Genomic DNA, 18,455 nt, shown 5'->3' with positions numbered 1-18,455 from the left:
GGGTCCCGGTGCCAAAAAGTTTGGTAAGCCTAGGTGGGTCCCGATAGGTGGGTCTTAGGTGGGTGTCATTTTAAAAAGTGGGTCCCGGTGCCATAAAGTTTGGGAAGCCTAGGTGGGTCCCGATAGGTGGGTCTTAGGTGGGTGTCATTTTAAAAAGTGGGTCCCGGTGCCATAAAGTTTGGGAAGCACTGAGCTAGAGGAGTGCATCTTTGGACAAGACATGGTGTGCTAGCTGGGATCCCAAGACTGCAGGGCAGAAAGCAGCGTCCTGGGGCTGACTCACGAGGAGCACTTGCAACGCTGCAGGAGGAGGAGGAGGAAGGGAGCACGCTTCCCCTTCTCAGCCGCTTCTGGTTTCTCCTCCCCCCCCTTCCCCGAGCTCTCAAGCCACCGGAAACCCAAGGCTGAGCGAGCGCTGCCGAGGCTCTCTCGGCAAAGTTGCCTGCACGGGCAGAGCAGCGGCGGCGAGGCGAGGAGGGGCGCGCGCGCAGGATCGGGGCCAGACCAGGCGCGGGGACCCCGAGGACTGAGCTCGCCTGGGAAGTTGGGCTGAACTCCTCCTCCCGCAGCAGCCTCGGGGGCAGAGGATGGAGCCGAGGCGCCGGCGAGGGGCAGGGCAGTAGAGGCTGAGCCCCTCGGAAGGAGCCCGGCAGCATCTCGGGACCCCGCGGGCTTCCTCACCCCCCACCATGGAAGACGTGAGTAGTCCCTTGGCCAGAGGGAGGAGGTTTGAAGGGCTCTTCCTGCAGGGAGGAGGATCTCGGGGATTCCCTTTGGAGGGGTCTGGGGGGGGGTCAAAAAACTCCCCCGTCTTCTGGAACCATCACTCGCAGGTCCCCCTGGCAGCCCAGGTCCAGGCTTGGTCTCCCTTGATCCAGATCCTGGCTGCAAACTCTGGATGGGAGCTTTGAAAGTTGGGAGGACAGTTTGGGGGGAAGAGGGGGGCATGGGTGGAGCGCAAAGGTGGGGGGCCCTCTGGGCGCTTCCTCCCCACCCCTCCTTCCAGCCAAGGGTGCTGCCAGTGAAACCCAACCGGCAGTTCTCAGAAGGGCCTGCGGAGAAAGCTCTGCAACCACCACCAAAAGTTTTGCTTTTCTTTTGGCACAAGATGGCATTTGGCCTGGGAAGTGGACAGGGTTGGGGGTGGAGAAGCAGAGCTTGTTTTGTTCACGGATGGTCAAGGGTGGAGGGGGAAAGAGAGACCTCTTTGGAAAAATGCTCCCAACGACTTCCTCTGCGCAGAGAGATCAGCGAGGCTGCCAATGCTTCCCACTGGCCTTGCTGCTGTGCATTTTGCCTGCTCAAACATCTGCTTGGTGCCCAAATGTTTGAGCAGGCAGGCCTTTTTTTCCCCCTGGCATGATGGAGATGGGGGGGGGACTTCACCAGTTTAAACTTCTGGATGCCAGGCTGCTGTTAAAGGCAGAGGAGCTGAGCCAGTGGAAACAGAAAAAGTTGGCAGCATCAGGGATGGGTCTGAAAGGCAAGGAACTGTTTAGTTCCATTGAGTAGGTTCGAGCCCTTGCAGGCTGCTTTTGCTGGGGTTTCATCCTGAACTTGGGCTCCAAAAGGGCAGAATTCCTTGCACAATGCAAATATGGGAGGCAGGATTTGAATGATAAGCGTGAGGGCTGGTAAAAAGCAAATGAACTGTCTGAATGTGACAGAAAAGTGGAGGGTTGCAGGCTCTAGCATCTAGAGACCCTGGTGACCCCTCTCCCCTTTATTCCTGAACTGTAAAACAGGACCCACTTGCAAAACTGTAAATTCAGGTGCTTTGACCCCCCCACCCCCCAATAATTAATATAGCTGTGACCACTTGACTGATTAATCAGTTTGATGACTTGATTAAAAATATTTAACTTGCACAAAAATGTGTCCTTCACTTGGTCGGTCAGTACATTTTGGAGTTACTTCTAAAAACAGCCCTTCAGCCACATGGGCAAAGCTCCTGCTCCTACAATCTACACTGTTATTCTTTTATTACCATCCTGAAGCCCACCATCCTGGGTGCTTGATTCAAAGTCCACCTCCCACCAACCCACCACTTGGTGTCAGGAGCTGGACTTTGAATCAAGCACCCAGGACCTCTTGTGGCACCCGCTGCTCCAAGAATGTGATCTCAATCCCTTCACACACAAATCAGCTCCTGGTTTTTTTCCCCCTAAGCTTCCTTTGTTTCAGTAGCCTAATTTAGGAAAGAAAGAGAAGTCTTTTAGTTGTTGCTGCTGCTATTAAATACTTAAGAATTTCTGATTTCCATCAGCCAGAGAGAGAGAGAGACAGAGAGAGGCTACCAGAAGTTCTTCCTTTCTCTGCTTCCCACCTTTGCCAGCCTCATCTTGGACGAAGAATTCCTTGAGAGAGAGAGAGAGAAAACTGGGAATGCCTCTTCTAAAGTGATGCTTGCTGGCATAAGTCACACGCACCATCTAAAATCACAGTATTTTTTTTTCCTCTTAGAATGATTTTGTTTTTCATTTGCAGGCGTAATTAACATTCATGTGATTACTTGGCTAAGTTTTCTTTAGCTGGCTGATAACGTTAGTCAGTTGGCCCTGAAATGACATGTCTGCAACAAAACATATACACTTATTAATTTGTGGACTGGAAGAAAAGCACAGTTTTGTGGAGCTTTCCTGGCTGGTCGCCTGCAGATAATTCTTACTTGTCCCGTGCAACTAGCTATTTATATCCTTGATGTAATTTGATTTCAAAGAGTGACTTGAAGCAGATTGAATGCCATGTCCTGAGGATTGCCTCTTCCGCATTGGTGTTGTGGTGTGACAGGCTGGAGATGAGATCCCAAGAGATGAGATAGGGACTTGTTAGCGACTTTGTGCCACCAGGGTTCCGATGATTAGCAGCAGAAAACCAATTTTCTTGCATGGGATGAGAGATTTGCTTTGGAGATGCAGCAAGATGCTAGCATTGATGTGCTTTTATTTGCAAAAACAGTCTCTGGGTGTCCCCCAACCAGCTGTTAAATGGAACTGTCAAGATCAGCCTGTCATTTCCGTTCTTCTTGGGTTTTGAAACATGGGTTTCTTTCAAACGGGGCTCCTTCCTCGTGGCTGCCACCAAGCTCTTGGGTGCACTAATTCTGTCACTCTGTCTTGTGTTGGCACCTGTAGCCGCAGTCTATCTGCTAATGGCTCTTTTCATTATTGAGGTTTTCAAGTGGATTTTGCAGAGCCTCCAGCTGTTCTGGCCTCTTGGAGAAATAGGAAGTGGGGAGGGGAGGTGGCTTGCAGTGCTTTATAAGGGCATGGCTACTTGACCAAATGTAAACCCATTTCAGATCAGTTGAACAGTCTTGGCGCTCTGTCTTTAGAGCATGCACTGAAAAACAAAGGCATTACTGTACCATGCACCGAGCACCGCATGCCTAACTTTGTTTCACTGCTAATTTTCTTTGCTCAAAGTGTCCTGGGAACCATAGTTCGGTGAGGCAGTTTGTACAGTCTTGAGCAGAGTACTCTTCCCAGACTACAGTTCCCATGAATCTGTGAGGGAAGCCGTGCTAGTTTGGTGATTGTGTGATTATGCCAGTGAGTTACCCCTTTCAAACTGTGGTCTATGCATGCTTCCTTGGGGACATACTGAGACTTACTACTTAAGTAAGCACGCATAGGATTCATGCTTGCAATTGTGTTGGCTGGAGAGTGATAGGTTTTCTGTCTTGATAGATAGGTTATGGATAGATTTTTGCTGCTAACCATCAGAACAATGGCAGCACAAAGTCACTGTCAAGATAGATTATTGATTGATCGATCAATTGATAGATAGTGCAAGACAGAAAAATATATCTTTCTGTTGCATGGGTGAAGCTGGGGCTCTAACCTGTTAGTGGCGGTGAGTATGGTGCTGAAGAATGGTCATCTTTCTGTTAATGAACACAAGAGCACAAACTTATGTGTTGTCCATGGCTGAACTTGTCAAGCCCTTAAGACTGTGCACTTTGTGAGGACAGCCTGGCTACATCAAGCTATCTAGCCCACTACTCAGTTTCCTACAGTGGCTAACCAGATAACGGTGAGAAGTTTAAAAGCCAGGCATGCAGAGGAGGAACCAGTTCATCCACTGTTTTCTTTTTCGATCTGGTATTTGGAGGTAAGCTGTTTCTGAATATGGAGGATTGGTTTATTTACCTAGGAGGTTCGGAAACCACCCTTAGTGACATGCCTCTCAGGGCAGTGCACAACTTAAAATGAAAGAAAATCATAAAGCAATGGAATCATAAGCATATAAAAACAGCCCCACTGGATCAGGCCGTAGGCCCATCTAGTCCAGCTTCCTGTATCTCACAGCGGTCCACCAAATGCCCCAGGGAGCACACTAGATAACAAGAGACCTGCAAGGCCTCCTGGGAATTGTAGTTAAGAACATAAGAACAGCCCCGCTGGATCAGGCCATAGGCCCATCTAGTCCAGCTTCCTGTATCTCACAGCGGCCCACCAAATGCCCCAGGGAGCACACCAGATAACAAGAGACCTGCAAGGCTTCCTGGGAATTGTAGTTAAGAACATAAGAACAGCCCCACTGGATCAGGCCATAGGCCCATCTAGTCCAGCTTCCTGTATCTCACAGCGGCCCACCAAATGCCCCAGGGAGCACACCAGATAACAAGACCTGCAAGGCTTCCTGGGAATTGTAGTTAAGAACATAGGAACAGCCCCACTGGATCAGGCCATAGGCCCATCTAGTCCAGCTTCCTGTATCTCACAGCGGCCCACCAAATGCCCCAGGGAGCACACCAGATAACAAGAGACCTGCAAGGCTTCCTGGGAATTGTAGTTAAGAACATAGGAACAGCCCCACTGGATCAGGCCATAGGCCCATCTAGTCCAGCTTCCTGTATCGCACAGCGGCCCACCAAATGCCCCAGGGAGCAAACCAGATAACAAGAGACCTGCAAGGCTTCCTGGGAATTGTAGTTAAGAACATAAGAACAGCCCCACTGGATCAGGCCATAGGCCCATCTAGTCCAGCTTCTTGCATCTCACAGTGGCCCACCAAATGCCCCAGGGAGCACGCCAGATAACAAGAGACCTGCAAGGCTTCCTGGGAATTGTAGTTAAGAACATAGGAACAGCCCCACTGGATCAGGCCATAGGCCCATCTAGTCCAGCTTCCTGTATCTCACAGCGGCCCACCAAATGCCCCAGGGAGCTCACCAGATCACAAGAGACCTGCAAGGCCTCCTGGGAATTGTAGTTAAGAACATAAGAACAGCCCCACTGGATCAGGCCATAGGCCCATCTAGTCCAGCTTCCTGTATCTCACAGCGGCCCACCAAATACCCCAGGGAGCACCCCAGATAACATTGTATTGGCAACCTTCAGTCTCGAAAGACTATGGTATCGCGCTCTGAAAGGTGGTTCTGGCACAGCGTCTAGTGTGGCTGAAAAGGCCAATCCGGGAGTGACAATCCCTTCCACACCGGGAGCAAGTGCAGTCTGTCCCTGGTCTGTCTCCCTGGCTATGGGACCTTCAGGCCATAGGCCCATCTAGTCCAGCTTCCTGTATCTCACAGCGGCCCACCAAATGCCCCAGGGAGCACACCAGATCACAAGAGACCTGCAAGGCTTCCTGGGAATTGTAGTTAAGAACATAGGATCAGCCCAACTGGATCAGGCCATAGGCCCATCTAGTCCAGCTTCCTGTATCTCACAGTGGCCCACCAAATGCCCCAGGGAGCAAACCAGATAACAAGAGACCTGCAAGGCTTCCTGGGAATTGTAGTTAAGAACATAGGAACAGCCCCACTGGATCAGGCCATAGGCCCATCTAGTCCAGCTTCCTGTATCTCACAGCGGCCCACCAAATGCCCCAGGGAGCACCCCAGATAACAAGAGACCTGCAAGGCCTCCTGGGAATTGTAGTTAAGAACATAAGAACAGCCCCACTGGATCAGGCCATAGGCCCATCTAGTCCAGCTTCCTGTATCTCTCAGCAGCCCACGAAATGCCCCAGGGAGCACACCAGACAACAAGAGACCTCATTCTGGTGCCTTCCCTTGCATCTGGCATTCTGACATAGCCCATTTCTAAAATCAGGAGGTTGTAGATGCACATCATGGCTTGTACCCATAGTCTACTACACAGTGCCGGTGCTACAGCACACAGCTACAACATCCCCAAGAGGTGGCTATCCAGCCTCTAAAGATCTCCATTGATGTAGAGTCAACCTTCTTCAGAGGGAGACTGTTCCACTGCCAGGAGGATGCTATGAAGAGCAGGAGTTGTCAACTTCTCGCATTTAGTGCGTGTTTGGTGTCCAGCCAAAGGGGACCAGCTGAATCTGTCAGAACAGCAGTTCCAAAGCTGCTTGGCAGTAGAGTAGCTAAAGGGTCAGTGGTACGATAAGTACCGCAGGCCCTGCGACACACCATGCGACACACACACCCTCCCACTTGCTGTCAGAGCCATTCTGGGCAGTGATGGCAGCTGCCCAGAATGGCTCTGACTACGAGTGGGAGGGGCTGCCTACACATCATGTTGCGGCGCCTGCAATACTTACCATGCCACCATCCCCATGGCTATGCTACTGCTGCCTGGCCATTTCCTAATGCTTGTTCTTTTTGCTGGACCACATGTCCTGTGGACAATCCAAAGGGATGGCCTGGCATAAATAGGACTTGCCAGATGCAGCGACTGGAGGTGCAGTCTTTGACTGCCTCTGTGGTCTGCTAAGAAAGTCTTTCAAAGTGATGTCACCGCCCGGGTCAAATGTGCAGTGTGACCCTCCAAAAGCTCCACTGTAGACTCCACCGTAGAATCTCTGTGGGTTAAATTACCAGGCTTGTGCAGCAATGTAATACTGGGGGCGTGCTATCGTCCTCCAGACCAGAAATCGGATGGGGACCTTGAAATGAGGAAACAGATCAGGGAGGTGATAAGGAGGGACAGGGTTGTAATCATGGGGGACTTCAATTATCCTCATATTGACTGGGTCAATTTGTGTTCTGGTCACGATAAGGAAACCGGATTTCTTGACGTGCTAAATGACTGTGGCTTAGATCAGCTAGTCACGGAGCCCACCAGAGGACAGGTGACTCTGGATTTAATATTGTGCGGCACGCAGGACCTGGTTAGAGATGTAAACGTTACTGAGCCATTGGGGAACAGTGATCATGCTGCGATCCGTTTTAACATGCACGTTGGGGGAAGAATACCAGGCAAATCTCTAACAAAAACCCTTGACTTCCGATGGGCGGACTTCCCTCAAATGAGGAGGCTGGTTAGAAGGAGGTTGAAAGGGAGGGTAAAAAGAGTCCAATCTCTCCAGAGTGCATGGAGGCTGCTTAAAACAACAGTAATAGAGGCCCAGCAGAGGTGTATACCGCAAAGAAAGAAGGGTTCCACTAAATCCAGGAGGGTGCCCGCATGGCTAACCAGCCAAGTTAGAGAGGCTGTGAAGGGCAAGGAAACTTCCTTCTGTAAATGGAAGTCTTGCCCTAATGAGGAGAATAAAAAGGAACATAAACTGTGGCAAAAGAAATGTAAGAAGGTGATACTGGAGGCCAAGCGAGACTATGAGGAACGCATGGCCAGCAACATTAAGGGGAATAATAAAAGCTTCTTCAAATATGTTAGAAGCAGGAAACCCCCCAGAGAAGCGGTTGGCCCTCTGGATGGTGAGGGAGGGAAAGGGGAGATAAAAGGAGACTTAGAGATGGCAGAGAAATTAAATGAGTTCTTTGCATCTGTCTTCACTGTAGAAGACCTCGGGCAGAGACCGCTGCCCGAACGGCCCCACCTGACCGAGGAGTTAAGTCAGATAGAGGTTAAAAGAGAAGATGTTTCAGACCTCATTGATAAATTAAGGATCAATAAGTCACCGGGCCCTGATGGCATCCACCCAAGAGTTATTAAGGAATTGAAGAATGAAGTTGCAGACCTCTTGACTAAGGTATGCAACTTGTCCCTCAAAACAGCCATGGTGCCAGAAGATTGGAGGATAGCAAATGTCATGCCTATTTTTATAAAGGGAAAGAGGGGGGACCCGGGAAACTATAGGCCGGTCAGCCTAACATCCATACCGGGTAAGATGGTGGAATGCCTAATCAAAGATAGGATCTCAAAACACATAGACGAACAGGCCTTGCTGAGGGAGAGTCGGCATGGCTTCTGTAAGGGTAAGTCTTGCCTCATGAACCTTATAGAATTCTTTGAAAAGGTCAACAGGCATGTGGATGCGGGAGAACCCGTGGACATTATATATCTGGACTTTCAGAAGGCGTTTGACACGGTCCCTCACCAAAGGCTACTGAAAAAACTCCACAGTCAGGGAATTAGAGGACAGGTCCTCTCGTGGATTGAGAACTGGTTGGAGGCCAGGAAGCAGAGAGTGGGTGTCAATGGGCAATTTTCACAATGGAGAGAGGTGAAAAGCGGTGTGCCCCAAGGATCTGTCCTGGGACCGGTGCTTTTCAACCTCTTCATAAATTACCTGGAGACAGGGGTGAGCAGTGAGGTGGCAAAGTTTGCAGACGACACCAAACTTTTCTGAGTGGTGAAGACCAGAAGTGATTGTGAGGAGCTCCAGAAGGATCTCTCCAGACTGGCAGAATGGGCAGCAAAATGGCAGATGCGCTTCAATGTCAGTAAGTGTAAAGTCATGCACATTGGGGCAAAAAATCAAAACTTTAGATATAGGCTGATGGGTTCTGAGCTGTCTGTGACAGATCAGGAGAGAGATCTTGGGGTGGTGGTGGACAGGTCGATGAAAGTGTCGACCCAATGTGCGGCGGCAGTGAAGAAGGCCAATTCTATGCTTGGGATCATTAGGAAGGGTATTGAGAACAAAACGGCTAGTATTATAATGCTGTTGTACAAATCGATGGTAAGGCCACACCTGGAGTATTGTGTCCTGTTCTGGTCGCCACATCTCAAAAAAGACATAGTGGAAATGGAAAAGGTGCAAAAGAGAGTGACTAAGATGATTACTGGGCTGGGGCACCTTCCTTATGAGGAAAGGCTACGGCTTTTGGGCCTCTTCAGCCTAGAAAAGAGACGCTTGAGGGGGGACATGATTGAGACATACAAAATTATGCAGGGGATGGACAGAGTGGATAGGGAGATGCTCTTTACACTCTCACATAATACCAGAACCAGGGGACATCCACTAAAATTGAGTGTTGGGCGGGTTAGGACAGACAAAAGAAAATATTTCTTTACTCAGCGTGTGGTCGGTCTGTGGAACTCCTTGCCACAGGATGTGGTGATGGCGTCTAGCCTAGACGCCTTTAAAAGGGGATTGGACAAGTTTCTGGAGGAAAAATCCATTATGGGGTACAAGCCATGATGTGTATGTGCAACCTCCTGATTTTAGAAATGGGTTATGTCAGAATGCCAGATGCAAGGGAGGGCACCAGGATGAGGTCTCTTGTTATCTGGTGTGCTCCCTGGGGCATTTGGTGGGCCGCTGTGAGATACAGGAAGCTGGACTAGATGGGCCTATGGCCTGATCCAGTGGGGCTGTTCTTATGTTCTTAAGCTCTTGTTTTGTTCAAGAGGTTTATTGTTGGTTTCAGTTGCTTCTCCTGTTGTAGGTGGAAGGATTTTCATTGGGACTGTGGCCTAAGGGAAAAGTGTTAACCTCCCCCCCCCCCCGACCAGGGACCTAGTCTGGATTGGGGCCATCCACAGCTGCTGTTTACTTAAAAAAGGGGGGACGGGACAAACAACATATTTAAAGCTGTCTGTAGTTTGGTACTGAGATTGCAGCCATTAATGAATTTACAAGGGACCCCACCCCATTGGACACCCCAGGACCTAGTTATTTCCATATAAATGTGCACAGGTTTGCACGGTGCTTGTGGAGGGTTTGGTTAGAGAGAGCTGAACTCTGCACAAGACTTGGGTGCTGTGTGTTTCTAAAAATGTCACATCAAAGGTAGCTTGATCTGAAATCCTGATGTATGTCTATATTTGTACAAGAGCTGAAACTTACAGGAAGCAGCCTGGCTTAGCAAGATGCAACTTCCTGGTATCATAAAAAAAAAGAAAAGTAAGCTGATTAAGAGCTCCTCACATCTTATTCAAAAACGTTTGAATGAACAGAAGCCTTACATTTAGCTGCAGCTAAATGTGATGGCATTCAGAACAGCCTACCAAGGTTTCCATAAAAGGATCAGCCTAGCATTCTGTATTAAAATATAATAGTTAATAATATTTGGTGTTTATATTCAGCTTTCCTGTTTCCTCTGTCTTTACGACAGCCCTATAAGGTAGGTCAGTATTTGTTCCTCCCAGATCATGCTCCTGGCTGTTTATGGTGCATGGACTAGTTTAAAAGTTCTTAGCAAAAATCTGACCTAAGATGTTCCTTCCCCCTCCCCACTGAGAATGCCCATTTCAACACCCCTCTGTCTCTGTGTGATGACGGCTAGGGTGTTCTCCCCGTCCCGCACTTGTGGCTTTCCCCTGTTTGCAAGTTGGCATCCACGCAAACCACTCTCCAAATGGTCCCTTTTATTAGTCTGCGTTGTGAAAGGAGGCTTGTATCTGATTTCACGTGAATGTGTGCTGTGAATTTTATGGGGACTCTTCCTTGCTAACCAGAGAATGTGAGTCTTGCAATAAAAAAAAAAAAAATTGAGATGCTGTTTGGCCTCCAAAATATCAGCTTCTTGTCCTCAAAAGGTCTGAAACGAGGAAGCCAGGCCTGAGCTGAGGGTGTCCTAAAATATACCCGAGGACACCGGGGTTGCTTTGCTGTAATCATAAGCAAGCCTGCCTGAGTGAAGGCCTTAAAGGCATCTGCTAGAAGATGAGACTTATATTAATAAGTTTTAAACTGCAACAGAATTTATGAATGTGGTAGGAAAAAACAAAAAACAGGTGTAACAGGAAAGGACAAATTCTTTGTGCGGTTTTGTTAACAAACACCCTGAATGGGTAATCGATCTTAGGACCAAACTGCATGTTGTGTTACGTGCATAGCTTGGCTGTGTGTTCTTGTTTTATTGTGGTACCAATAGCAGCTTATGGGGAGGCTTTATCCCTTTCCCCCACTGTGGTCTTGATGTGGATTGGGCCCTCTTGCAGCTGCCATTTGCACCGGGAGGAAAGTTGTTACTGACACCAGTGGACATCCTCTCCTTTGTGGAGAAGGAGCACAGTGGCTATGGGGCTTGCTAACCTGATCTCATGGATGCTGTGATGTCCACCGCAGTGTACCGTGTACCGCAGGTGGGTCTGGAGAAAGCTCAGCATAATGTGTTTGTGGGCGATTGTGCATTCAGTGTTTCTTTTATCTTTGCCAATTTGCTGCTGATCCTTTTTGAGCAAGCAATGTTGTCTGACTAGCTCAAAATCTTTACAATGGACTCTTTCTCTGAGGCATGCTTGTTGCACTTCCTGCTTCAGTGCAGCACAGACGAGGATGGGTCGAAACCTCAACATCTCCAAGTAGGATGGAAAAGACCTTTGTCTGAAACCTCGGAGAGGCCGCTGCCTGTCTAGGTCAACAGTACTGAGCGAGATGGTCTGATTTGGTATAAGGCAGCTTCTTTTGATTGGCCATCTTGGAACCAGACCTGGAGTGAAGGGTGGTGGTCTCCAACCCAGCCGGGGAAGTTAACATGGCCTAGGGCAGAAGGCCTGACATCAGGTATTTATACCAAGCCTAGCCAATCCAGAGCTTTGTACTGCTGACCAATTGCAGGGGCCAGTCTTGCACACCCTTACTTTCGTCTTCAGAAGTAGAATAACATCTTCATCTTCATCAGGGAGCCAGTTTGGAGAGAGAGAGAGAGAGAGAGTTGGGCCTGATGGTCAAGCCGCAAAGTCTGCAGTTTGTAAGAGCCTTATGCTGGGGTATGGGAGATTTTTTTCAGATTTAAAGATTAGCCTTGGCCACGTGCAAGTCATATTCCAAGTGGCAATGAGAGCTGCTGGGACAGAGAATTTCCTTTTGTGCCCAAAGAACATAACCTCAGAAGGGCTGTGCTGGATCAGACCAGCACTCTGTTTTTCACAGTGTTTTTTCAGGTTATTTTTGTGATGCCTAGAAAAACATGCACATGTTTGCGTGTGTTGTGCTGTAATCCAAATTTGATCTCCTCACACAATCTCTTTCCCTTTGTTTTTCTTTGGTGCACTTTTAGGATGTGAAGGAAGAGACACCTGAAAAACCAAAGGGGACCCCTACTGCAGACAAAGCTGGCTGGATCAAGAAGAGTAGCGGGGGCTTTCTGGGCCTGTGGAAGGAGCGTTACATCTTGTTGTGTAAAACCCAGCTCTTGGTGTATGAAGACGAGGTAAGAGCGTTCGAGAAAGGCTCAGTTGGGATAAGGGGCTCGCCCTGGGCAATGCTGGCTGCTGTTGGGCCCAAAGGCGTAGCACACTGTCCCGGTGCGCAGGGCATTGATGTCATGAGGACTTGTGACATCATGACATGTGACATCACTTCAAGGTTCTCGCTGCAGTAGCTTTATGTCTTCCATTCCTTCTCCTGTGGAAGTTCCCTTTCAAGTGGAGCCTCCACAGGAGAAGAAAAAGGGGGTGCGAAGACACCAGTGTCTCCTTTATAACTAGGGCAGAGTCTGAGGGGCAGTCATGTGCCCCCCCCTTGGCATAGTGACCCATCAGGTTGCACTCTAGTAGATGTTGGTTGGGTCCTGCAGCAGTGCAAGATTCTGTTTTCCTGAGCTCTTTCTTGAAGTTCAAGGGGTGAGTGAGAGAAATCCCAGAGATTTGACTGCAGTGCTTTTATTTTTCTTCAGTTCAACCCTGCAGCATGTAATTCAGACTGTCTTCTTTAGGTCACATTCACTGGAGAGAAAAAACGGTATTTCTGAGAGGGGTTTCTGACAGTCCCTTTCCGAGGGACTGCCTTGGGAATCAGTAGTCCATTGGAAGAAAAACTGCAGAGCATCGGAGCCTGGCAGATTGCCGTATCAACTTTCATGTTCCACTTTATTGGTTGCATGACATGTTAACCCCTTTGCCACTGCTTAGAATTTATCTGTCTGTCTGCCTTCAACGGAGGTGGCTCCTGTGGATATTTTTGGCCTACACTAGGGGTCGGCAACCTGCAGCCTGCAGGCCAGATACAGCCTGCCACCCAAAGTCATTCAGCTGGTACACAGCTTGGCTTGGGAGGCCTCCTGCCCTATTTGCTGTGTGCCAGACGGGATGGCAGAGCCATCTGCCCAGTCTTGCAGAGTCTCTGTGCCGCTATGTGGCACAGGGACTCCACAAGCCTGAGCAAGCGGCTCTGCCATTCCCTTACGGTGCATGGCAAATTGTGCAGGAGGTTTTGTCTCCCAAGCTGAGCTCCATGCAGAAGCTTGGCAACCGGGAAGTTTGGCCTCCTTTTCTGAAACGGTTGCCAACCCCTGGCCTACGCCTTCTGCAGCAGACAAGCGCCGAATGTGTGGGAACCAACAGACATGATGCATTGCTGCAGTGGCGTCACTAGGGTTCGCGTCACTCGGTGCAGGATGCCAGTGCGTCACCCCCCCCATGCAGTGGGCGGGGCAACACCCCAGGTGGTGGGTGGGGTGCTGTACCATCACTCCGCCCCCACCTTTTGATAGAACAAAGATAGAACACATTCTGCATGAAATTGCGCATTGATTGATATATAACATGATGGTATTATTCTTCCAAATTAGCATTTTAGTGATTTTGGTCACTGGTGGTGTCACCTACCCCCCCAAGGGTGTCAACTTACTAATACCTTATTGCAGCAGTTCTCAAACCTTTAGCACTGGGACCCACTTTTTAGAATGACAATCTGTCCAAGACCCACCAGAAGTGATGTCCTGGTGGAAGTGACATCATCAGGCAAATCAAAATAAATAATTAAATAATTGAAGTAAAACAAATAATTAAATAAGCAGAAACCAGCCCTGGTCCACCAAGTGAATTTCCTCTGCCTGCAATAACACCCCTCCCCCCAAAAAAACCAGTAAGGTTTTCAGCCTTACCCAGTACCCAGTTCAATTTAAGAACTTCTGTTTAAACCAGATCACTGTCAGGATCCACCAGGCTTTGCAAGTCTCAAAAAGGTTTACCTTATCAGCTGAAGCCTCTGTTTTGATCCTTTTTAGGGGGAGGGGAGGCTGCCTTCTGGAGCCCTTGTTTAGCTCCACGTGCATAGGATCAGGACCATTCTGGTAGCCTTGCACTCTCCTTCATCTGATCTTCCACACCAGCCAAGGCACGTTTGCTTACTCACGAGTAAACGTGACCATGAGGCTTAGTTTCACTTTCCATAGGGCTCAATACAGTCGCTTGGAGGGAGGGACTTCCTACTCAGGTGTTTTTGGGGGCTGCATTCATTGGATCAGGACCATTCTGGTGTCTTTGGATTCCTCTCAGCCTGCCCTTTCCGACAGACTAAGGCAAGTTCGCCAACTCGCGAGTAAACGCCCGATACAGCTCACTTTCACTTTCCTTAGAGACCCATGCATTTTTTGTTCTCCAGTTTTTTGGCCATAACTTTTGACAGAAAGGAGATATTTCACTCTGGTTTTTTGAATTGCCTTCCGCTCGAAATTCCGCATCCAACGGTATATAATACGATGGGGTTATACCTAACCACCGCGATTTTAGCATGTCACACCCCCAGTGCGCGTCACCCAGTGCGGACCGCACCCCAGCACCCCTCTAGCGACGCCCCTACACTGCTGTACCCCTATTTCCCTTTTCCCCCCACATTCAGTGAACATGGGAGAATAAAGTCTGAACTGGCTGATGTTTTCACCCAAAAGGTTTACCCAGATAGGTGGATTCATGTGCTTGCCCCTTCTCCATGCTTGCACTTGTGGGCCAACCCTGCTAATTTCAGTTCAAAGGCAGTGATGCTTATCTGCAGTTCACACATAATGGATGGCAGGCAGACCTGGTCAGAAATAACTCAGGTTTGCTCAGTGTTTCTGGTTTTCTGTTTATGGCATCATGCACCTCCTTCTACGTGCCAGATGTTGTTGAATTGGGACCCCAGCTCCGAGAACAGTCACTGCATGCCCAGCATGGCATAAAATGTGTGCGAACTGGGGAAGTGGGAACAGCACCCCTGTGGAGTTGTGCCCTCCTTGGTTGATGCCCCTGATAGTTGCTCCTCTGCAGCATTAGGTTGGGCCTGGTTTGGCAGGCGGTAATTCCTGCTCACTTGAGTGGCGGGAGGCATTCTGCATCCAGAGAGACCAACATATACCAGCCAATGCAGCTCCCTTCTACTGAATCCCTTCTACGGCCCAACATACTCAGTATTGTCTATACCAGTGTTCTTCAACCAGTGGGCTGTAACCCCAGTGGCGTCGTGAAGCCTCATTTGGGGGGTTATGGCAACCTTTCAAAACCTGTGCAAAAGAGGGCTTTGATCCAATCCCATAATGGGACCGCTTTATCAGAACTGAGTTCTTGATAAAATCCTGCACAGCCTCTTGCCCTTTCAGCTCCTAAGAACAGCCCTACTCAAGCTGCTACCTTACAGAGAACAACAACCTTATGGGGTGATACAGACCTCCCTGCCTCTGCCATTTATGCCCTGGGTGGCACAAACACGCCTTATGGCTCGTTTGTAACACGGCGCTGGCAATGCGGCCACAGTGCCGGCACCGAGGCAGCATTGGATCCATCGTTTAGTTACAGGTCAGGGATTCTAACACCATCCTCTAAAACTGATCATCAGAGCTGCACAAAGACCTGGGGAAAGATGCAGCTGGTGAATATTCCTATTTTACATATGAGAAAATTTGAGGCTGAAAAAATAGGAACTAGCATATGGTCAGCTGTGGTAGAGAATGTTTATTTCGAACTTGCTGTTGTGAAAGTATTGGGGAAACAAAACTTTTGCTGATTGATAATGATTTATACAGCCATGTCCTAGTGGGGCCTGATCCACTTTCTGCACAGCTGTAATAATAATAATAATAATAATAATAATAATAATAATAATAATACAGGTATTTATATACCATCTTTCTTGGTCTTTATTCAAGACTTTATTCAAGGCGGTTTACATAGGCAGGCTATTTAAATCCCCATAGAGATTTTTACAATTGAAAGAAGGTTCTATCTTACAAGAATCACAACATTCAGATGTTTCTTTCTGATCTGGTCGCAACATTCTGGCCTCCATCCTCCCATGCTCAGAGCAGATGGAATAACTCGGCTCCGCTTGTCAGCTGCTTCAAGGTCGCACGGTGCCAGTGGCCTCGAACTGGCGACCTTGTGGATGTTATCTTCAGGCAAATGGAGGCTCTACCGTCTAGACCAGACCTCCTGCCCAGTACAGTACACAACACTGGGCCTCATGTCTGTATTCAGGGAAACTGAGTTGTTTTTGTTCCTTTGGCTGCTTTATAGGATGTGCAGAAGTGCATTGAGACCGTGGAGCTAGAAAGCTATGATAAATGCCAGGATTTGCGGGCCCTCCTGAAGAGGAGAAATCGCTTCATTTTAATCCGGGCTCCGGGTTACAAGGTAGGTTATCTCTCTCTTCCCCCCCATAAAATTGTTGTGTTTTGTGTTGTTCCCCAACAAGCAAATGAACGGCTTGCTTTGTGTGTATGTCCCGCCTGTGTCTATTGCCACACCTCGGTGTGAGGGTTTCATTCTGAATGTCTGTCTCCCCTTTTAAAAAAAAAATGCCACTGAGGTTCAAGTCCTAATCAACTTTCCCGCACTGGCACTGCTGTGCCAATGGGGCATGTGCTGCATCCTGCAGTTGGGTAGCAGCCACGGAGGCCTCATCCAGGTAAGAAAATGTTTGTTCCCTTACCTCGGAGCTGCGTTGCCCTCGCCTTGCTGCGGGAAAGTTGATCAGGATTGCGCGCTGAGTATGTTATACTATGTTATCTGGATGTTACACTACATTATAAGTTCTGGATGTTATAACTATGTTATAAGTTCTGTACCCAAAACATACCAACAGGATCTCCAGGGCTGCCATGAAAAGTGTTTGTTGTTCTTGATATGCTTTGTATTGTACAAAACCCAGCATGTGGTATGTTTGCAGAACGTCACGTTCTGTGAGTGCACCAGTTGTTGTGCATTCTGGGGTTGTTATCCTCCCTTGTTAAGAGCTAAAAGGACTGGTGGGGGAGGGAGGGAGATATTGCAAAACTTAACAACTGAAATGGGTGACTCCAGCAGACAAAAAGTAGTGCTTTCCTGTCTGCAAGCTCTCCTCTTTTCCTCTCTGCCCGACCCTTGACGAAGATTCTGGCAAGAGTGTTGACAGGTGACATAATGGTACAGATGTTGTAACGGGCTTCCACTTGCAGGCCAGCATACACAACTGTGTGTCCCTTTCATTTTTCTGTTGGTAACGTAGCAGCTGTGGAAAGATATATCAGCAAAAATTTCCCCTCTCCAGCCTGAGACGTGCTGGAATCTGTTGTATTGTTGAGCTTCAAATCAAGCTCCTCTCTCTCCCTCCCACCCTAGTGGCAGAATTTCAGTAGTTTTTTTTCATGATAACAGGTAGAAACAGTTTAGGACAAAAGGTTTGGCACAAGCTTGTGGAGTCCCTTGTGAGTGGAGACACCTGCTGCAATCCGATCCACACTTTCCTGGGAATAAGCTCCATTGACTCTAATGGAACTTACTTCTGAATAGGCAGGCATAGGATTGGGCTCATAGACTTCATCTCTATACCATATATATGAAAGCATTTCCAGATTGATCAGTCACATGAATCAGTGCCTGATCTAGCTGTCCAAGCCTGGTGGAAAATGCAGAATCCCGAGACTCTTGGATCAAACTAAATAAATAAATAAAGCTTCTAGTCCTGGTGGTGTTGGAGGAACGTTCTGAAAACATCTGGATCCTGCATGTCGATGTCCCAGATGTCTGTTTGGAGCCTCTGACTGAACTGGGAGTGGACCCTTTTTGGCACTCGGGATGCATGCCTCAGTCCCTTCCCTTCCGCCTCTTTTCTATCACAGTGCCTCAGAAGGTTGCTTTCCTCCTCAGAGAGCCTCCTCCTGTCTGAAAATTTCAGTTTTCTGCTGGACAAACACACAATATGTAAGCACAGTTTACTAGAAAAATGGAAGAAACTGAGATTGCAATCCTAACCACATTTACCTGGGAGCAAGCGCCAGTGACTATGGCCAAAATGGCCAGTGACTATGATGAGGCTTACTTCTGAGTAGACATGCATCAGATTGGGCTCTTAGTTTGCCTAAAGTGGGGTTGAACTTGAGTCTTGTCTCATACGGAACTTGTCAACTGGGGCTGGCCCATCTGTGAGGCCAACTAAAGCAGTCACCTCAGGCAGCAGATCGGTGACCTGCCTCCATGGCTTCTCCTCTCCACGCCCACTATGTGGCTCAGGCAGCCAAGAGTACATCTAAGAATGGAAAATAACCTAATGGGCTGGTGACATAACTCTTCAGAGATTCAGGCCCATGCCAAGAAGGAGATGGAGACAGGAGTCTGGAGGGTCAGGGAAGCTGATTCTTGGCTGCTTGGAAGGTGAGGTTGTCT

The 18,455-nt window shown here is 48.6% G+C and overlaps 1 protein-coding gene across 1 annotated transcript in view; it reads left to right on the top strand.

Annotated features, from left to right (window-relative positions):
- Positions 1–430: 430 nt before the first annotated feature.
- The window catches only part of PLEKHO2 (pleckstrin homology domain containing O2), a 29,182-nt gene continuing 11,157 nt past the window's right edge, over positions 431–18,455 (top strand). The window contains exons 1-3 of the mRNA XM_066635699.1: positions 431–698; positions 12,116–12,268; positions 16,329–16,445. Of these exons, the coding sequence (XP_066491796.1) occupies positions 690–698; positions 12,116–12,268; positions 16,329–16,445 (279 nt within the window). The 5' untranslated portion in view covers positions 431–689. The remainder of the gene's footprint in view (positions 699–12,115; positions 12,269–16,328; positions 16,446–18,455) is intronic.

This window comes from Tiliqua scincoides, chromosome 8 (genome assembly GCF_035046505.1).
Source record: "Tiliqua scincoides isolate rTilSci1 chromosome 8, rTilSci1.hap2, whole genome shotgun sequence".
NCBI classification, from domain to species: domain Eukaryota; kingdom Metazoa; phylum Chordata; class Lepidosauria; order Squamata; family Scincidae; genus Tiliqua; species Tiliqua scincoides.
This window is presented reverse-complemented; position numbering and strand designations above follow the sequence as displayed.